Source organism: Schistocerca nitens, chromosome 3 (genome assembly GCF_023898315.1).
Source record: "Schistocerca nitens isolate TAMUIC-IGC-003100 chromosome 3, iqSchNite1.1, whole genome shotgun sequence".
NCBI classification, from domain to species: domain Eukaryota; kingdom Metazoa; phylum Arthropoda; class Insecta; order Orthoptera; family Acrididae; genus Schistocerca; species Schistocerca nitens.
In genome coordinates this window covers 253,895,690-253,913,061 of record NC_064616.1, presented here as the reverse complement: position 1 = coordinate 253,913,061, position 17,372 = coordinate 253,895,690, and the positions used below count along the sequence as shown (strand labels likewise).

The 17,372-nt window shown below is 42.9% G+C and overlaps 1 protein-coding gene across 1 annotated transcript in view; it reads left to right on the top strand.

The window, feature by feature from the left end:
* LOC126248218 (probable low affinity copper uptake protein 2) overlaps window positions 1-15,207 on the top strand; it is an 87,085-nt gene extending 71,878 nt beyond the window's left edge. The window contains exon 5 of the mRNA XM_049949041.1: window positions 14,897-15,207. Within this exon, the coding sequence (XP_049804998.1) occupies window positions 14,897-15,033 (137 nt within the window). The 3' untranslated portion in view covers window positions 15,034-15,207. The remainder of the gene's footprint in view (window positions 1-14,896) is intronic.
* Window positions 15,208-17,372: the final 2,165 nt, after the last annotated feature.

Here is a 17,372-nt window from a genome sequence, read left to right as displayed (position 1 = left end):
ATTACTGTCACCTGCTGGAACTACAATTAATTTCCTCTTGTTCTGCAATGTGTGTTGCTCTCCAAAAAACACAATTCACTGATGATCCTTTCCCAACTCTTCGAGTTTATGGCACAATCTGTCAGAAACATGCTGGCTCTGAGAGAGCATTTGAATGGGTCTGTACTGTATGCACAGACTAAGTTGACACTCGGCGAGGTGGCTGTTGGGAGCCATTGTAAAGGCATTTCCCATGAACTGACACTCCCAACAGCCACCACACTGAGTATCAACATAGTTTGTGTGAATATTACATTGGTTTGCATAGATGTTGTCAGTGGAATCCCCCCATTTCTGATTGGAAACAATAGCAGTGTGAATGCAAACAACCTGTGCAACCAACATTTGTGAAGTTTATTTACCTCCATGCAGTGCAGTTACTTCGAGATAACTTCCTTAACCCAGCAACTCTCTTCCCCTTTTCTGTTGCTTGGGAACTTCAGTGCGAAACACCCCCATTGAGTAGAGGGGTCCCTGTGGTAAGGAAATTTTGATTAACCAACTTCTTTCCAATCTTGTTCTGTGCCTCCTCAATGACAGTACTCCTACCAACTTTATTGCTGCCCATGACACCTATTCAGCTATCAGCCTTACTATCTCTTCTGCCAGTATTGTGACTTCACTGCAGCAGTAGCTATGTGATGACCTTTGTGACACTGACCCCTTTCTGGTGATCCTGTCACTTCCTTGTCACCACCTGACAGGCTATACCACATAGAGCTCTTCAAAGAGCCAACTGTCACCTTCGCCTATTTGTGTCAGATTGCATTGGTGAGGTCGTGGTGGATATCTGTCCTGTGATGCTACTGGAACTTCTATTCCCCTTTCTGCAAGCCCCCTCTACTGCCAGCAGAGGCCTTGGTGGACCAAAGGCATTGCAACAGCTATTTAGGATTGTTGAAAGATCCTGCAAAATCTCGAGCTGCATACTTCACTGACGACCCTCTTCACTTTTAAGAAGCTTCACACTAAGGCTTGCTGTCTAATTAAACACAGTAAGAAGTAATACTGGGATCACTCTGTCTCATTCTTTGGGACATATTTCTTCTCATTCTAGGTGTAGACCAAGCTCCATAGTCTTCTTGGCCACTGAAGATCAACAACTGTTCTGGTTCTCTTCCTTCAGGAGGGTGTTTGTGGCAATGTGCCAGGACTTGTTGAAAACAGTGAGCCCCACTTTGTAACAGTCTCAGTGGTCTTTCAAATGCATAAGTGACAAGTAGAAGACCTCTCACTATCCTTCACTATCCCCCCCCCTCCCCCAATTCTGCCACCTGCCACACTGAATTATATAACGAATATTTCACTGATTTGGAACTGGGTAATGCTCTTGCTTGTCACAATGCAGAGCCCTAGTTGCGGATTCAGTTCATAATCAGATGATCCAACATGTGAATGTTACTCAAAGGCTCCATCTCCCCATGGCCTTAAGCCTTGTTTGGCTTGAAGGTGTCTTTCCTTCACTATGGCGAGACAGTGTTATGGTCTCAATCCTTTGGCCAGGCAAAGACCCAGTGTCCATCGACAGGTACCAGCAAGTTAACCTGACCAATGTGCTCTGCAAACTTCTTGAAAGGATGATAGCCCACTGATTGTGCTAGGTTCTTGAATTGCAGAGCCTTTTGACCCCATCAGTGTGGTTTCCAGGAGGGACAATCCTAAATCTACCATCTGGTTATGTTGGAAACAGTGATCCAAAATGCTTTTCCTGAATGCCAACACATCATAGCAGTCTGTTACGACCTACCTGAGGCATATGACCCGGCTTGGCACCTTCACATTTTACTCACCCTTCATGACTGGGGCTGTTGAGGCTCCCTACTGACTTCTATTCAGTGTTCTTTTTTTTCCACACCATTTGCTTCAAGATAGACTTGGTACATCACTCGGCTTCCAGTGGGTACAAGGGAATGGCATTCTGCAGGACTGTGCTAAATTTTACACTCTTGATCATTGCCATGAGGGGGCTATAGACCTCCATTAGGCATCCGAAGGGTCTCCTCTTGGACACTTCCCCATGACTGTCAATTCTTTCTTGCAAAGCAAATGTCTGTAGTCGTACCACAGGTCCTCCCTGACCCAGAACTCTACTTGAGTAGCAAGCATGTGGACATTGTTGCACAGTCCTGATATTTGGGGCTTCTGTTTGATAAAAAGCTGACTTGGCTGCCCCATATTCGTCAACTAAAGACCAGCTGCATGTGGAACCTTAATGCTCTCCACTTCCTTGCCCACACCTCTTGGTGTGCGGATTGCAATACTCTATTCCGTTTTTACCATATGCTGGTCTCATAGGCACCTTCATCTTTGAAATTGTTGGACTCAGGCCATCAACATGGAGTAAGACTGGCAACTGGCACCTTAAAGACTAGTCCCTTAGACTGTCTCCTTGCTGAAGCATTAGTCTTTCCCCTTCATTTCCCACTGTACCAATTCTTGCTCTCTTATTCAGTCAACTTCAGACAATTTTCCAATTATTCAATTATCCAACTTATCACATCCTTTTTGTATATGGGGGGCATCAACTTCATGACACCCACACTCAGGTGAGATTACAGTTTGAATGTGCATTGAGGCCTTCTGCTGGGGCGTCTTCCTAACCTCGTCCAGAATGAGCTCTCCATTCTTATCTGCACAACCCAGACCATGGGTGGGATCCATCTGTTTCAAGGTCCTAAAGTCTGTCTTACCCATGACCTTTCAGCATTTGTTCCTTTCAGTTCCTCTAGAGTATAATGGTGCCACTGTCATTTTCATTGATGGCACTAAAACTGTAATTAGAATGGGATAAGCTTTTATATTGCCCACTGGTCAGGAAAAACATTCATTGCTGGGAATGTTTTGTGTTCTTACACTGAAGCTGATAGCCATTAACAGAGCCCTACATTTTATTAAACAGACTTCCTTTAAATTTGTAGTGACTCAATGAGCAGGCTACAGGCCATCGATCCATGTTACACCTTCTCTCAGACCTTGGTTATACTGCCTGCTTGGTTGTCTTTCTGTGTATTCCAAATCATGTAGGTATCTCCAGCAATGAAGTGGCCAACCATTTGGATAGAGAAGCGATTACTCGCCCAACATGCACTTTGACAATTCCAGGTGTGGATTTGCAAGTGCAAATAAGATCTTTGCTCATTCATAAATGGAACAGCATCTGGTGGACTACTGTCCCCTTTAATAAATTCCACACTATTAAGGAGAATTGTGCTGCTTGGCACTCTTCCTTCTGTTCCTACTCACTTTTGGGAGGATGACAGTTCAAATCCCCATTCAACCATTCAGAGTTAGGTTTTGCATGACTTCCCTGAATCAATTCCTCTGAAAGGGCATGGTCAATTTCCTTCCCCATCCTCTCTAATCCAAGCTTGTGCTCCATTTCTAATGACTGTGATGTTGATGGGACATTCAACACTAATGTTCTTCCTTTCCATTCCTTCTGGAAGGAATCCACTGTCCTATGTCACCTCCACATCGGTGATACTAGACTAACCCGTAGTTTTACGTAACAAGCTACACCCTTGTTGTGGTTATGGAGCCTTACAGTCAGTAGCTCACATCCTGGTGGAATGCCCCTTTCTTCTGGCTCTCCATGCTAAGCATGGTCTTCTGGATTCCTTGCCTCTGATATCAAAGAATGACTTGCAGACTGTAGAACTGTTTCTCCATTTTCTCTGTGAAAGTGGTTTTTACTCTCAGACATAAAAATTTTAATAATACCTTCGGGACGGAGACAGCAGTGGTTGGGGTTGCAACATTCCTGCCATATATCGGGTGTGGGCGCCTCTTGACCCTACCTCCCTTGCCAGCTGTCACCTTCATCCCACTTTTAGCCTTGGTTTAATTGCTTTAGATGTGGTTTGCCCCTTTTTCTGCTGCACCATATTTTCTGTTTTAGGGATAGCACACCATTGAATAGTTGGTGCTGTTCCCCCTCAAATGCATTGACTGTAATGGGTAGGGGGTGGGAGGGTTGTGGGTGAGATGGCTACCATCACATGCAGAACCCCAGCGACACTCGCTTGGGCCCACCCACCTGCTGCCTTGATTATTGTTACATTGTTGATGGGCTAACTGAGTCCATTACATTTCTAGCCTTCTCACTTTTACTTTTGTGGTACTTCTGACTTGAAGGCATTCTTTACTCTGCAACTGTCTTTGCTCTCAAAAGTGTTGGTGGGGGGAGTCGGATGCTGGTGTAGTTTCTCTCACCACAGGTGAGTTCTGGGAGACCAGGTGTCTGCTCTGACCTATGTACCAGTTGGATCCATGTATTTTTACTTCTCCTTAAATTATTTCTCAGCTCTGGCATCAGTTTTGCTTTCAGTGCCTTGATTTTACCACTTCTTCATGCTTTCATCATTGGCCTACATTTGTCTCTTAACTCACAACCAACCAACCAACCAACCACCCACGCACCCACCTACACACCCACCCACCGACAACGACAACAACAACAACAACAATTATGATGACAGGAACTACTGCTAATTCTTCCTCTTCCTCTTCTTCAATAGCGACAATGACGATGGCAACCTAATGCAGTGGGGCTGGGGGCCGGGTGGTTTTGACCATCTGTGAGTCATTGTCAGTACTCTCTGTACCATCTGGAACCGGTTTTTTATGGAAAAATTATGTCCAGATTTCCTTGAAGGAATGTCGTTGTTTGAGGTTTGGTTCCTCACTGTATCGTTTACAAGTACAGTGCAGTTACAGGGTAAGCTTATAGGTAGTTCTGTAAGGTGTCATCTATTTGCAAGCACAGTGTTTTCCAAGAGCCAGATGTGAGATCTGGTCCCATAGGTGGTCTGGATAGGGCATTGTGTTGGCATGTTGTACTGTTGGCTGATAGTGAATTGAATGATTGTCATTTTTGAGGAAGAGGGCCCAGCATTGTAGGCATGCCGTTTTTTACGGAAGGCAGTTCTTAGGACTCAGGAAGGAAATTAATCGTTTATGGTCTGTTATGAGGTGAAATTTTGTGCTGTAAAGAAATATGTGGAATTTTTGGATGCCAAATATGATAGAGATTTTTAAATTTTTTTATTTTTGTTGTTGATTTATTTGAGAGTGATCTGGGCTGAAGTCAGTGTTTTGGAGGCATAAGGGATTAGCTGTTCACACCCATCATCGCTTTAAATAAGACAGAATTGCTCTGATGCCGTGCTTGCAAGGATAAGGTGTTTTGATGGATCGTAGATTACCAGACGAGGAGTGAATAATAAACGTTTTAACTTGTGAAGAGTCTCCTGAGACTGCTGTGAGCATTCCTATTTTAGATCTTTCTTACATAGATTATTAAGGGCTCTGGCAGTCTAGGTGGTATTTGGTATACATTTTGCATGATAATTTATACAAAGAGATGACTGAAGGGCTTTTAAGTTCATAGGCACCTGGATTTTTCTATGACTTCCACATGCTGCCGAGTTAGTTGAAGTCCTTTACAACTCAATATGTGGCAGAAGTACTCCACTTGGTCTTGAAAGAATTCACTCTTTTGTTGGTTACGCTTCAGTTCATTTTGTTGGAGTCTCTGGAACAGTAGACATAAGTTCGCAAGATGTTGTTCCCCTGTAGTGCTACTTGCTAATGTATAGTGCAGTAATATATTTTGTTCTAAATGTTTTGAAATAGTTGCTTCAAAAAAATCGTTTGAAAATTGTTAGCACCCTAGCAATTTCGCAAGGCAATCTGTTGTATCTGTACAACTCCAATGTAGTGTTGATGGCTATGAATTGGGTGGACTGTTCATCTAGTAGCAGACGCAAATTAGTGTCAGAAAGGTCGGGTTTTGAAAGTACTGCCCATCTGATAGTCTTGACATAAGTTCTCTTGTCTATGGAATGGCATAGACATTACTTTCTGATTGTGTTTACATAGTTTATTTAAAGTCACCAATGGAGCCATTTAGTTTTCATATCACTACCAGCGGTTTAGCCCATTAACTGGATGTGATGGCTGTGAGGTTGTCTTGTTGCACCAGACAAACTAATTTCAACTTGAGATAATCTTGCAATGCTACTGACACTGGTCTAGCTCTAAAGTAGAGACATCCTGCAGAAGACTTTAGCTGAATGTGAGCTACATAATTATATGTACACCTTAAGCGTGGTGCAAATAGTTCTGAAATTTCAGTGCACAGTGAATGGAGATTGAGTGGTATGACTGCTGTTACAATGTTGCTGTCACCTACTATTTTACAACGAAAATATGAAAACCCATCCATCTCAGAAATGTCTTGTACTTGATGACTTGATGGCACAGCTAAGAAAGTAATGAGACAACTGACTTTTTGTACTGTTACTGTGCATTTAGTGCTCAGAAGTAATCGGTGCTTGCTGTAGGACTATAACCTTGTTATGTCAGCTGAAGAGTCAGAGAACCAAATGGAGCATAGGTTTCCTCATTTGTAATAGGAATTGGTGAATTGGTTTAAACAAGAAATTTTATTAATTGGTTGTTAAGTGTTAATGATAGAGAGAACTTTCGCAGTTGCTCTGTGAAAGGTTTCAGCTGAGGCTAAAACATGTTCATGCTGGTGCAGTGTCATCTGTGCAATGCAATTTCGCTTTTGTAAAGTTCTGTCACGTTTACTTGTTTACAGTGCTGTGCACAGTGCATTTCCCTAGATGGCCACTGAGTGAACATAACTGGGCACCCTGGGTACTGCTTCCTGCTGTCATTATAGCAAGGTTGGATGGTAGAATGGTTACATGAAGGCTGCGAGTCAAATACGAGCCACCGCTGTTTCATTTTTTCAGTTTTGTCCATAAATGGATGTTGGGGTTTGAAGCCTGAGTTCAATGACAAAGACGAAGCTCTTAGGGGCTTATCATTCATTTCCTGGGTACGAGCTTGGTGACCCTGGGGTTCCTGAGCTGGGGACTGGTAAGTACCGCCAGTCCTTGTCAATGTTAGCTCTGGGCATGCTTCAACGACCACTATATAGAGTGGCAGTGAAACATTGTGTATCACAGGGAACGGGCATCTTGGCTCAAACGCCAGGATTCCGAGGATGGTAAAAACCTCTGTACAAAAACCCTCAATCTCGTGTGCTGTGCACTGATGAGACACATTGTTGTTGAAGTGGGACAGCCGTTAACAGGCGACCTGTGGGTAACATGCTGCACCTTAGTTGTATAGAGTTTACCTAGGCATGTGAGGCTTTGTCTAGGTGGACTTTTGCTTCTCTAGCTGCTCATGGGTCTGGGATGGATCCTTCAAAATTTTCTCTTCCTCCTCTCAGTGGAAAGGGTGGACAATCAAACAAGAGGGCTCTTGTTGCCAGTCCTCCAGACTTGGTGTTTACGGAGTGTCTTTCAATCTCTATTAACAGAACACATGCTGGTGGCCAGAAAGTGTTTCTTATAGTTAAATGGAAAGAGGGTAGCTTTGAGAAAGTCTCACTTTTCTACATACAAAAAGGTTTATAGGACATTGTTAGTACTTTCAGATCTTTGAAGTGCCTTGAAATGGGATCCTGTTGGTAGAAACAAGTAATTCCCAACAAGTGAAGTACATCCAGGAATCTCAGTGCCTCGAGGGGTATAGGCAATTGAAAGCAAACTGCACAACACCTTCAACTACAGCAAAGGTGTTGTCGCTCGCAGAGATCTGGTTGACATTCCCCAATAAGAACTGAAAGCTGAGAGGTCCCAGGAAGGAATTGTTGAAGTGCAAAACATAACAAAAAGGGTGGATGGCGATCTTGTGAAATCAGACTCATTTGTACTGACTTTCAGCAGCACGAAATTTCCACAGCAAGTTGAGGCAGGTTTCCTTCACCTCAGTGTGTGACCTTATTTCCCAACTCCATGTGCTGTTTTACTTGCCAGCACTTTGGGTACACCACCATAGGATGTAAGGGGAAAAACCACCTGTGGCAAATGTGGTGGCTGAGGGGTTGGTTGGTCATCTCCTCTAAAGTTTGTAAACTGCACTGGGGATCACCCTGTCTGGAGTAGGGACTTTAATGTCTTGAAGAAAGGAAGATACATGAGATCAAAACTACTTATTGTATCTCATATAGTGAGGCCAAAGATATCTATGAGGCCATGCAGCCCCTTGTGTTCATTATCTCCTTTGTGTCTGTCCTTAAACAGCCAGTTCAGAAGACCGATGCTGCTACACAAATGGAGGTTGCTAGTGTTAGCACTAGTGCCTGCATTTGTCATTGCACTTGTGCTGCTGCAGCCACTCCAAAGCCTTTACCTCCTCCCAGAACATCAGACAAGGCCATAGTTGCCAAAGTTGTGGAACTCCCTGCCCCTCCTCAGGTTCAGACTGATCCACCGTTCAGCGCTGCCACTACAAACTCTACAGCTGTGGCTGCAAAATCTCCCCAGACAAAAACACCAAAGGCTAAAGAAAGAATCAGCCCCAATTGAGATGGGAAGCAAACCTCCACATTATGTGATAGACTCTTATAGAACATTTCCCCTGACCATTGCTCTTACTGGGAGACTTCAATACCCATAATGTATTATGGGGCTTGAGCTATACTTGCACATGGGGTTGAGTCTTAGAGAACCTCATGATGTCTCAGGAGTGGTGCATCCTAAATACAGGCAGTTCCACTCACATCACAGTTGCTACTGGCTTGTCCTCAGCCATCAACCTCTTCTTCTGCTCTCCTGCCCTTTCAGACTCAGCCCAGTGGAGAGAAACTGATGACCTTCATTCCAGTGACCACTTCGCCCTGTGGATCCACCTAATGGATGGAGGATTGCTTGAACAGACGCCACTGAAATGGATGGTCAGCAGGGCTAATGAGATGCTGTTCAGCCAGCTGGCTGTGTTTGAACACCGTGACAAGGTCTAGGAATGGGTGGGTCACATCACACAAGTGATCCATCATGCCGCTGACTTATTGATCCCGAAGTCTTCAGTTATATTAGAAAGCAGTCTGTACCTTGGTGCCCTGATGAGTGCTGTTCATCAATCTGGGATAGGTGTGCAGCTCTTTGACAGTTTAAATGCTGCCCAACAGCTCACAGCTCAGCCTTTAGAGTCAGGACAGCCAAGCCTCGATGTGTACTTAAGGAGAGCAAGAAAAGGCCATGGAAAGCGTTCCATCAACTGATCCACTTGTTCTGCGGGAGCATAGGAAGCCATCCTGAGGATTTCTGGTATACACAGTCGTTTACCAGTATTGTCAGTGTTGAAACAAGGGTATCTCCAAACAACACCTGGAGACATTGCTCAGATGATGGCAGAGCATTTTGCAAAGACTACTGTCAATGCCAACCAGGATCCTGGGTGTCACAGCTACGGTGCAACTGTAAAAATGTGCAAGGTGGATCTCAGATCCAACAGTTCTAAATCTTACAACTCCCCTTTCTCCCTGTGGGAGCTGTAACCGGCACTGTCTGAGACATGTGATACTGCATCCAGTCACAACAAGATCTGTTACTGAAAGTTTCAACATTTGTCTACAGTGTCAAAGGAAATCCCCCTTGAATGTTTTAATTTGATGTAGCAGACAAGTCACTTTCCCAGTCTTGGAGAGAGGCAGTTTTGATCCCTCTCCTCATACTAGGAAGGGATTGCATGTGTCCCAATAGTTACCAGAGTATTGCTTTAACAAGCTATCTCAGAAGACCCTTGAGCAAATGATTGTCATCGGGTCTGGTTGTTAGAGACCAGGCAACTTCTTAGCTGGACTCAATGTGCATTATGGAGATTTCAGTCCACTGTCGACAAACTGACCTGCTAGAGGCAGCTATTCAGCAAGCTTTCCTTTGTAGACATTGCTGTCTCAGTATTCTATTTGACATCAGTAAGACATATGACACTACTTGGAGACACAGTAGTCTATAGCAACTTAATCAGTGCGACTTTCATGACTGCCTCCCACACGATTTTGTGTGTGTGTGTGTGTGTGTGTGTGTGTGTGTGTCCATTTTTAATTTACCTACCTTGGATATGAGGGACACTGTTCTACATTTTAAAGACTCAGTGAGGTTTCTGGGTCTTATTTTTGACTCGAAATTGTGGCTGCCACACCTGAGAGACCAGAAAGTCAGAACCCTGAAGGCTCTGAATGTCATGAAGTGCCTGCTCCAATTTTATAGGGCTTTCATACTTTCGCAGCTAGACTACCGGTGCACAGTGTATAGATCGGCAAGGTCTTCTTATCTGAAGGTGATTGATGCTATCCATCATCACCATGAGGGGATATGCTCTGGCTGGTGCACCACAACTTACAGTCAGATGACAACTCCTCATGGTGTGTTAGGCATGCGAGTTCCTTGCAGCCTGAATACACCGGCATACCATACTGCTGCTTGTCCACCTCTGGGCCATCTTTTCTCCAGTCATCCATGAGCCCATCTGGAATGTGCATGCGGCGTATGCTGCAGTCCCTTAGTGTGGAGCAGGAACAACCCCAGATACAGGAATTTTAACCATCTGTCACCCTTGTTACTGCAAAGGCCCAGAGTAGTTACAGAGTTAGTGCAGTACAGGAGAGGTTGCACTCCTGCATATGTTTTTAATACATTATTTAAGGACATTATAACAGAGCTGCACACATTTACAACTGTCTTTATGGATGGATCGAAACAAGGTGGCTCTGTTGGTTGCTCTGTTTTTCTCTCTGATTGTGTCCTCAAGGTCTCACTGCCTCAAGACTTTACAGTCTTCGATGCAGAATTGTATGAGATCTCGTTGGCACTTGAGCTTACGAGACATGCATGATTAGAGTATTAAATTCCTTGCCTGTTCCAAATCTGTGAGTGCCCTTCACTCTATACAACGCTTGTACCCAACAGATAAGGTAGTCCAGAATATCCAGGATGCTCTCCTCCAGCTACAGTTACTGTGGAAGGAGGTGTCTCTCTGCTGGGTGCCAGGGCACTGAGTAATGTGGGGAATGAAAGAGCAGATTTAGTAGCGAAGAAGGTGCATCACAATGCTCAGTTAGCTTGGTGTGCCCTCCCCCTGCATGTTATTGCCTTGCTATTGAGATAGTCTTGCATTGATGGGAGGATGAGTGGCCGGCAGTGGCAGACAATAAGCTGTGTCTAGTAAAGCCCACAAAGCGGTCATGGCATAGCACCTTCCAGCCACGTCGATGGGATGAGTTGCTCCTTAGTTGTCTTCTCATAGACCAGTGCCCTATGTTGCATACCTTCTTGCTCTGGTGAGAGGACCCTCCAGTGTGTGGTGCTTGTGGCATACAGATCGCTGTGCACCACATTCTGTTAGACTGTGATTAATTTTCCGACCAGTGGGCAGTGGCAGTTTTGCTGACAGATCTGCCCTCTATTTCAGATATCATTCAAACGCAAAGGGGAGAGATGAGAGATTTAAGGTTTTGTGATGCATCCAACATGTTTCCAAAAATTTTAGGGAGATCTTCTTTAATGTGTTAACAGGCTGACTTGCTCACCTATGTTTTCTGTAAGTGGTCAGCCAGTCACATTTCTCAGTGTCTTTCTTTTAGTTAATTTTAATCCCATTTACAGCACCATTTCGTGTTCATAATAGAGGGAGTGTGTGATGAATGCAACTGAGGTGGGAGGGAGTGCATGAGTGTCATTTAATAGGTTTCCTCACTCTCTCACACACACACACACACACACACACACACACCCACACCCACACCCACACCCACACCCCTGCATGCACACACTCACGATCATGAACTGGATGAGTTCTGATCAAGCTTACTGTGATGTGAATGCCGTTTTGTGTGTATCTACTTCACTTTCAGCAAAATTTTGCTGTGCTGCATTTGATATTTTAAGCTCTTTTGTAGAGGCCATGTTGATTTCTCCAAATTGGGCTGTGCTCCAGCTGACATTTCAAATGTTATTGCTATTGTTAACATTTCTTCAATTTATTTCAAAGCCTGTACACAAACTTTGTTATCGGGTCCATGTGTAATTATTACATCATCCACTAATGATTCAGCATAGGATTGTTTACAATTTTGATTTTCACACAAAAATCGTCACTTACAAGTCACCCCTTTGAGATCGGCTGCCCACGCAGCATACGATTGATGTGACTTCTTGCAATAATGGAAGAATTTGAGCCAAGCTGCTAGAACAAGGGTTTTCTAATGCTTAGAGAGTAAACTATGGATATCAGACAAATCTAACTCAGGTTTATTTTGAGGATGTAATTTTTGTGGTAGACATATTATTTGCGGTATTGAGTCTGGCCTCAGTAGCCAGAGGCTCTGGCCGTGTGTGTGTGTGTGTTTATTTATTTATTTATTTATTTATTTATTTATAATGAAGGCCTTTTTGGCCAAAAGCTTTCTTGATGGCAGCATTTTTGTTGTGCCTATTTGTGGCTCAGCATCTCCACTATATGATGTTGAGTAGCAAGCATCCTTTTCATAATATTGTCATTATTTGGGGTATAGTAGATAACAGAAAAGCACTCTATTAAGCAATGTTGGTTATGTTACTCACCTGAAATTGGAGCTCCAGGCAACTGTAGTTTGAGTCACAGCCTTTGTCTTTTGGCTGAAATGGTGTGAATGGTTGTGGTGAATGCTTCCCTGGCTTTGTGAGCTGGAATACATCTACATCTATGTGATTGCTCTGCAGTTCACAATTAGGTGCCTGGCAGAGGGTTCATCAAACCACCTTTAAACTACTTCCCTGCTGTTCCACTCTTGAACAGCATGCGGGAGAAACAAACACTTAAATCTTTCCATGTGAGCTCTGATTTCTCCCATTTTATTTTGATTATCATAATCTAGGTCGTTCAGTGTCAAGCAAATCCATCACTAATCCATAGCACAGCAATCCAAAATATAGTCCAGTAAAAAAACAGTAGAGAGCCAGGTCATGGAAGTAAGGTATAAGCACGGTAGAGACTTCAGCATAGAATGATTCAAAGTGTGTTACAGTGACTTGCAAGCCAGTTTTTATCTCCTCCTTGATGCCAGTGGCCAGGCTCTTGCGATGGCCTGCTGGCTCCTCGTACCGGCTGCTGGAGAAGTCATTGATAACAGACATTGCAGCGTAGTGGCCTCGCTGTTGCATGACAGACACATAGTACCAGCCTTCCATTCCCTGCTTTGTACTGGCTTGCCAACTGATCTCTTGATATACAGCTGCTTCTCTTGGAAGATTTCTTTAATTTTCCAGTAGGCATCATCTATCTTTCTCATTGTTAAGCATGTTTCAACAGATTTGCGTTTCTTCTGTAGCCATGCCTACTTTGCCATTGTGCACTTTCTGTCAGTTTCATGTTTTAGATGTCTCTGAGGTGTTCACTTGTTTAGATACTGCCTTGCGATGGTTTGAAGCCCAAGATGAAAGTTACCAGTTTCAGATATCTGTAATGAAAAAAATACATGACTTAGCTGCTCGTAAGCGTGTAGGCTTGCTTAGACAGACCAAAATAAAGGATTTTTTTTAAACATTAATTTTGTATACTGTGTGTATTGTTCATGCAAGATGCGTGTGTAATATTTATATATTTTTGTTTAATAAACTGTGCCACATACTATATATTCCTACTGAAGTTGCCTGTGTAAGTTACTTTGTAATACTAAAAGAGATGCCTGTTTTGATGAATAAATTTACTATACAGTACTTCTTTTTGGCAAATGTACAGTTCAATTATCTGAACAAACCAGTTTTCCGAACACCCATGTCCCCCAATTACTTCGGATAATCAACGCTCTACTGTATATAATCTTATAAGGTTTCTAATTTAAGCAGCAACCAGCCACAAGTACGGCTTAAGAAAGTTTATTTAACTCAAACCATTACACGTTTTGGATTCTTACAAAGCTATCTTCAGACAGCTTCTTACAGCTTTCCTTTCTTTCCTGCTGGGACCACATTTTATATTTGTTGCTGATGTTGTGCACTAAGTAATAAACACACAACAAGGTTTCATTAGGAGAGAAAGGAAAGCTGTAAGAAGTCATCTGAGGCTGGATCTGTAGGAATCCGAAACTGGTAATGGTTTCAGCTAAAGAAACTTCTTTAAACCATACTTGTGGAAGGTTGCTGCTAAATTATGAGGTGTATAATTTTACCATGCCATGTCTCTCAACACGTGAACTGCTGACAAGATTGCATTTTATAATCTATCTGAAACCATCTGTTGTGTCCAGCTCCCTTCCACACCTACCGCTTCCTTTCATGGTTAGTAAAACCAAGGGTTAGCAATGATTAAATTGTGCCTCATCCAAAATTTTACCTGGCAGCTTCATTTTTCATTCCTTTCCCCAATTTCATATTCTATCACTACTTCTCCTTCTCTTCCAGTCCCCTGTCACAATCAAATTGCTGTCTCAAAATAATGGGATTCTCAAGTCAGAGGTATATGAAAGAATATGTCAAAGTTGGAAATTTGATAATAACAACACAACAGAACCTCATAAATTTTTGTTGACTGTTAAGAAACCATTAAAAGCTCTTGAATGTGCATACTGCCGTGATGATTTAGCCCTGTATGAGTGTGACTCTGTGCTTTTGGTGGAAGGAGAGTGTTTTTAGCTATAGATGAAATGATGCTGCAAGTGATAGATATGTACAGGCGGCAGGAGATATTTAAAAAAAATGAAAAGGTTCAGAAGATGAAGACAATAATTTAAAAAAAAAGGATATTAATTAGGCTGTATTTTAGAACTCCCATACTTCTTCCATCAACAGACTCTAAATTGTACAAAATTTAAAGTAATTGAGTCAAAAGACAATTTTCTTCACAGTAACAAAATCAGAAGAGAGGAACAAGTGGTATGATTTAATATTGTTTTACTGATTTTTTTTTTGTGGGAGTAAATGTTCTTCTTTATGTTGACTGTGTAAGTAAATTTTAATGTAAATGTTTCTACAAAGAGCAATTTTTACATTTAAGTTCATTCATGATTTTGGTTTAGGTCCATCTGCTGGAAGGGGAAGTCGTGCTGCAGGAGTGTTGAAGACTGTTGCAGAAGACATATCAGATTCTGTACTTGCGGGTGGTAGCAATAACTTGAATAATAGAAGTACTACTCCTGAAATTGTGACCGCATGATGGATTTTTAAGAAAGGACGGACTGATAGATAGTAGCTTTTCTTTTATAGTGTCTTTATTGATTGTCTGGAATATGACGTGAGCTTTTATTTGAAATAACCTTTTTGTGTATAGGTGACTCACTAAGTCTTGATTCTGGTGTACTACAAGTTAAAAATAAAAGTTAAAAAATAACGTGACATTTTTATTTAAAAAAAAAAAATCCTCATCCAGACTTCTTTCACAAAGTTAAGTGAAAGTACTTGTCCAGTAACAGGAAAAGAAACTTCAGAAATATGATTTTATAGTCATGTGAAGGCATTTGTGATTGGTAATAGTGGTTGAATCAGTTTGTGTTTCCTGGCACAGTTATTTTTGTGCTATCACTATATAGGTAATAGACATCTGAACATGGATTTGAAACTGTTGAAACCACTAATGTAAAAAAGTGATTGTATCAGGAAATAAAAATTATTGAATAAACGTTAGTTTATCACAGTTGGCAGCTGTGTCCTAATAATGGTGATTTTTATTTCAATTTTATGATTAGCATCAACATTAGGGTTATGTTTGAACTCAGAGATAGGCATTTTTCATTTTGGTCATGTAGAATTAAGTTTCTGGCAATAGGACTATAGTGTGTGAGGCAGATACTAGTGGAGATGGAGGCCAGGGGAATTTTGAAATTGAAAGATGTGTTACACGTACAATTGCAGTTCACGGGAGCTGGTGACGGTTGACATGGCAGCTTTTACAGGAGGCCCTTCCTCTGCAGGGATACAGTATGTCTGAAACGTGGGTGTTTTGCATGTACAACAGGGGCTGATGACCCTGTAGTTTGGTCCCTTTATTCCCCAAACCAACCAACCAAGCATGTACACTGATCAGCCAGAACATTATGACCACTGACCTACTATTGATATAAACCCATCCAGGGAACAGCAGTCTGACCTGGTGAGGAATGACTGCTAATCAGACACATGCATGGTGCATGTAGTATCAGTAAGCGTGCTGTCTGTATGTAGAATGGGGAAGGTGCGCAATCTATTTGAGTTTGACTGAGGACAGATTTTGGTGGCCCGTAGGCTTGACATGAGCATTTTAAAAACTGCGTGCCTTGTGGGGTGTTGAAGTGATGAAACCAAGTCTGGATGTCACAGGGTTGGTTGGCCACCACTCATTACAGATGTTGGACATTGTAGGCTGCGCAAACTGGTAAAACAGGACAGGTGGTGACCAGACTGTAATGCTGGGCAGAGTAAAAGTTTATGTGAACACACAGTGCACTGAACACTCCTAACAATGGGCCCTCCCCGCAGCTGATGACCCATGCATGTGCTATGACATCGCCAACTACAACTGAAATGACCATGTGAACCTTTGGCACTGGCCATTGGGGCAGTGGCAGAGCGTTGCATCGTCTGATGGATCTCGGTACTTTATCATGCCAATGGGGGGGCATGAATCCATCGTCTTCCAGGGGAACAGCTCCTCGACATGTATACTGAGGGACAGAGACAATCTGGTGACAGGTCCATTATGCTCTGGGGAACATTCCTGTCGGCATCCCAAGGCACCGTAATGGCCAAGGAGTATCGTATATTGGTTGCAGACCACATACTTCCCGTCCTGACAATCATGTGTCCTGATGCAGTGATATTTTTCAGCAAGAGAATGATCCATGTCACAAGGCCAAGAGAGTGATGGAGTGGTTCAAGAAACACAGTGGTGCAGTGGTGAGTTCCAATTGATGTGCTGAACTCCCCCCCCCCCCCCCCCCCCCAACTCACCAAATCAGAACCCTATGAAACACATCCGGGATGTGACCTGAATGTGGTGTCAGAGCTCATAGGCCCCCCCCCCCCTCCCTCCTGGAATTTATGGGAATTAAGTAACTTGGGTGTGCAGATTTAGTGCGAACTCCTTCCAGCAACCTACCAAGGCCTCATTGCTTCTATGCCACAATGCATTGCCGCTCTTATCCGTGCCATAAATGGACATACCGGCTATTAGGTAGATGGTAATAATGTCCTGGCTGATCAGTGGGTATGACCAATGTGGCAAGAAGTTATGAGGTACTGTGGCATAAGGATGGACCAGGATATTTTGTAGATTGGATGGGTGGTGGAATGCCATTTTGGGAGAGATGGAAAGTATTTTGAGTGTGATATCCTAAATTTCACAGCATCATGAAACGTAGCCAAAGGCCTAGTTAAGGATGTGGTTTAGCTTTTACGGTCACTTCTACACCAAAATATCTTTCCCATGTCGTTAAGCTACTGACATGATATATCTGCAGTTTTAGAAAAATCCCTATCCCAGTATACTGAAGTTCACTTGACCATTACAGACAGGTTCTA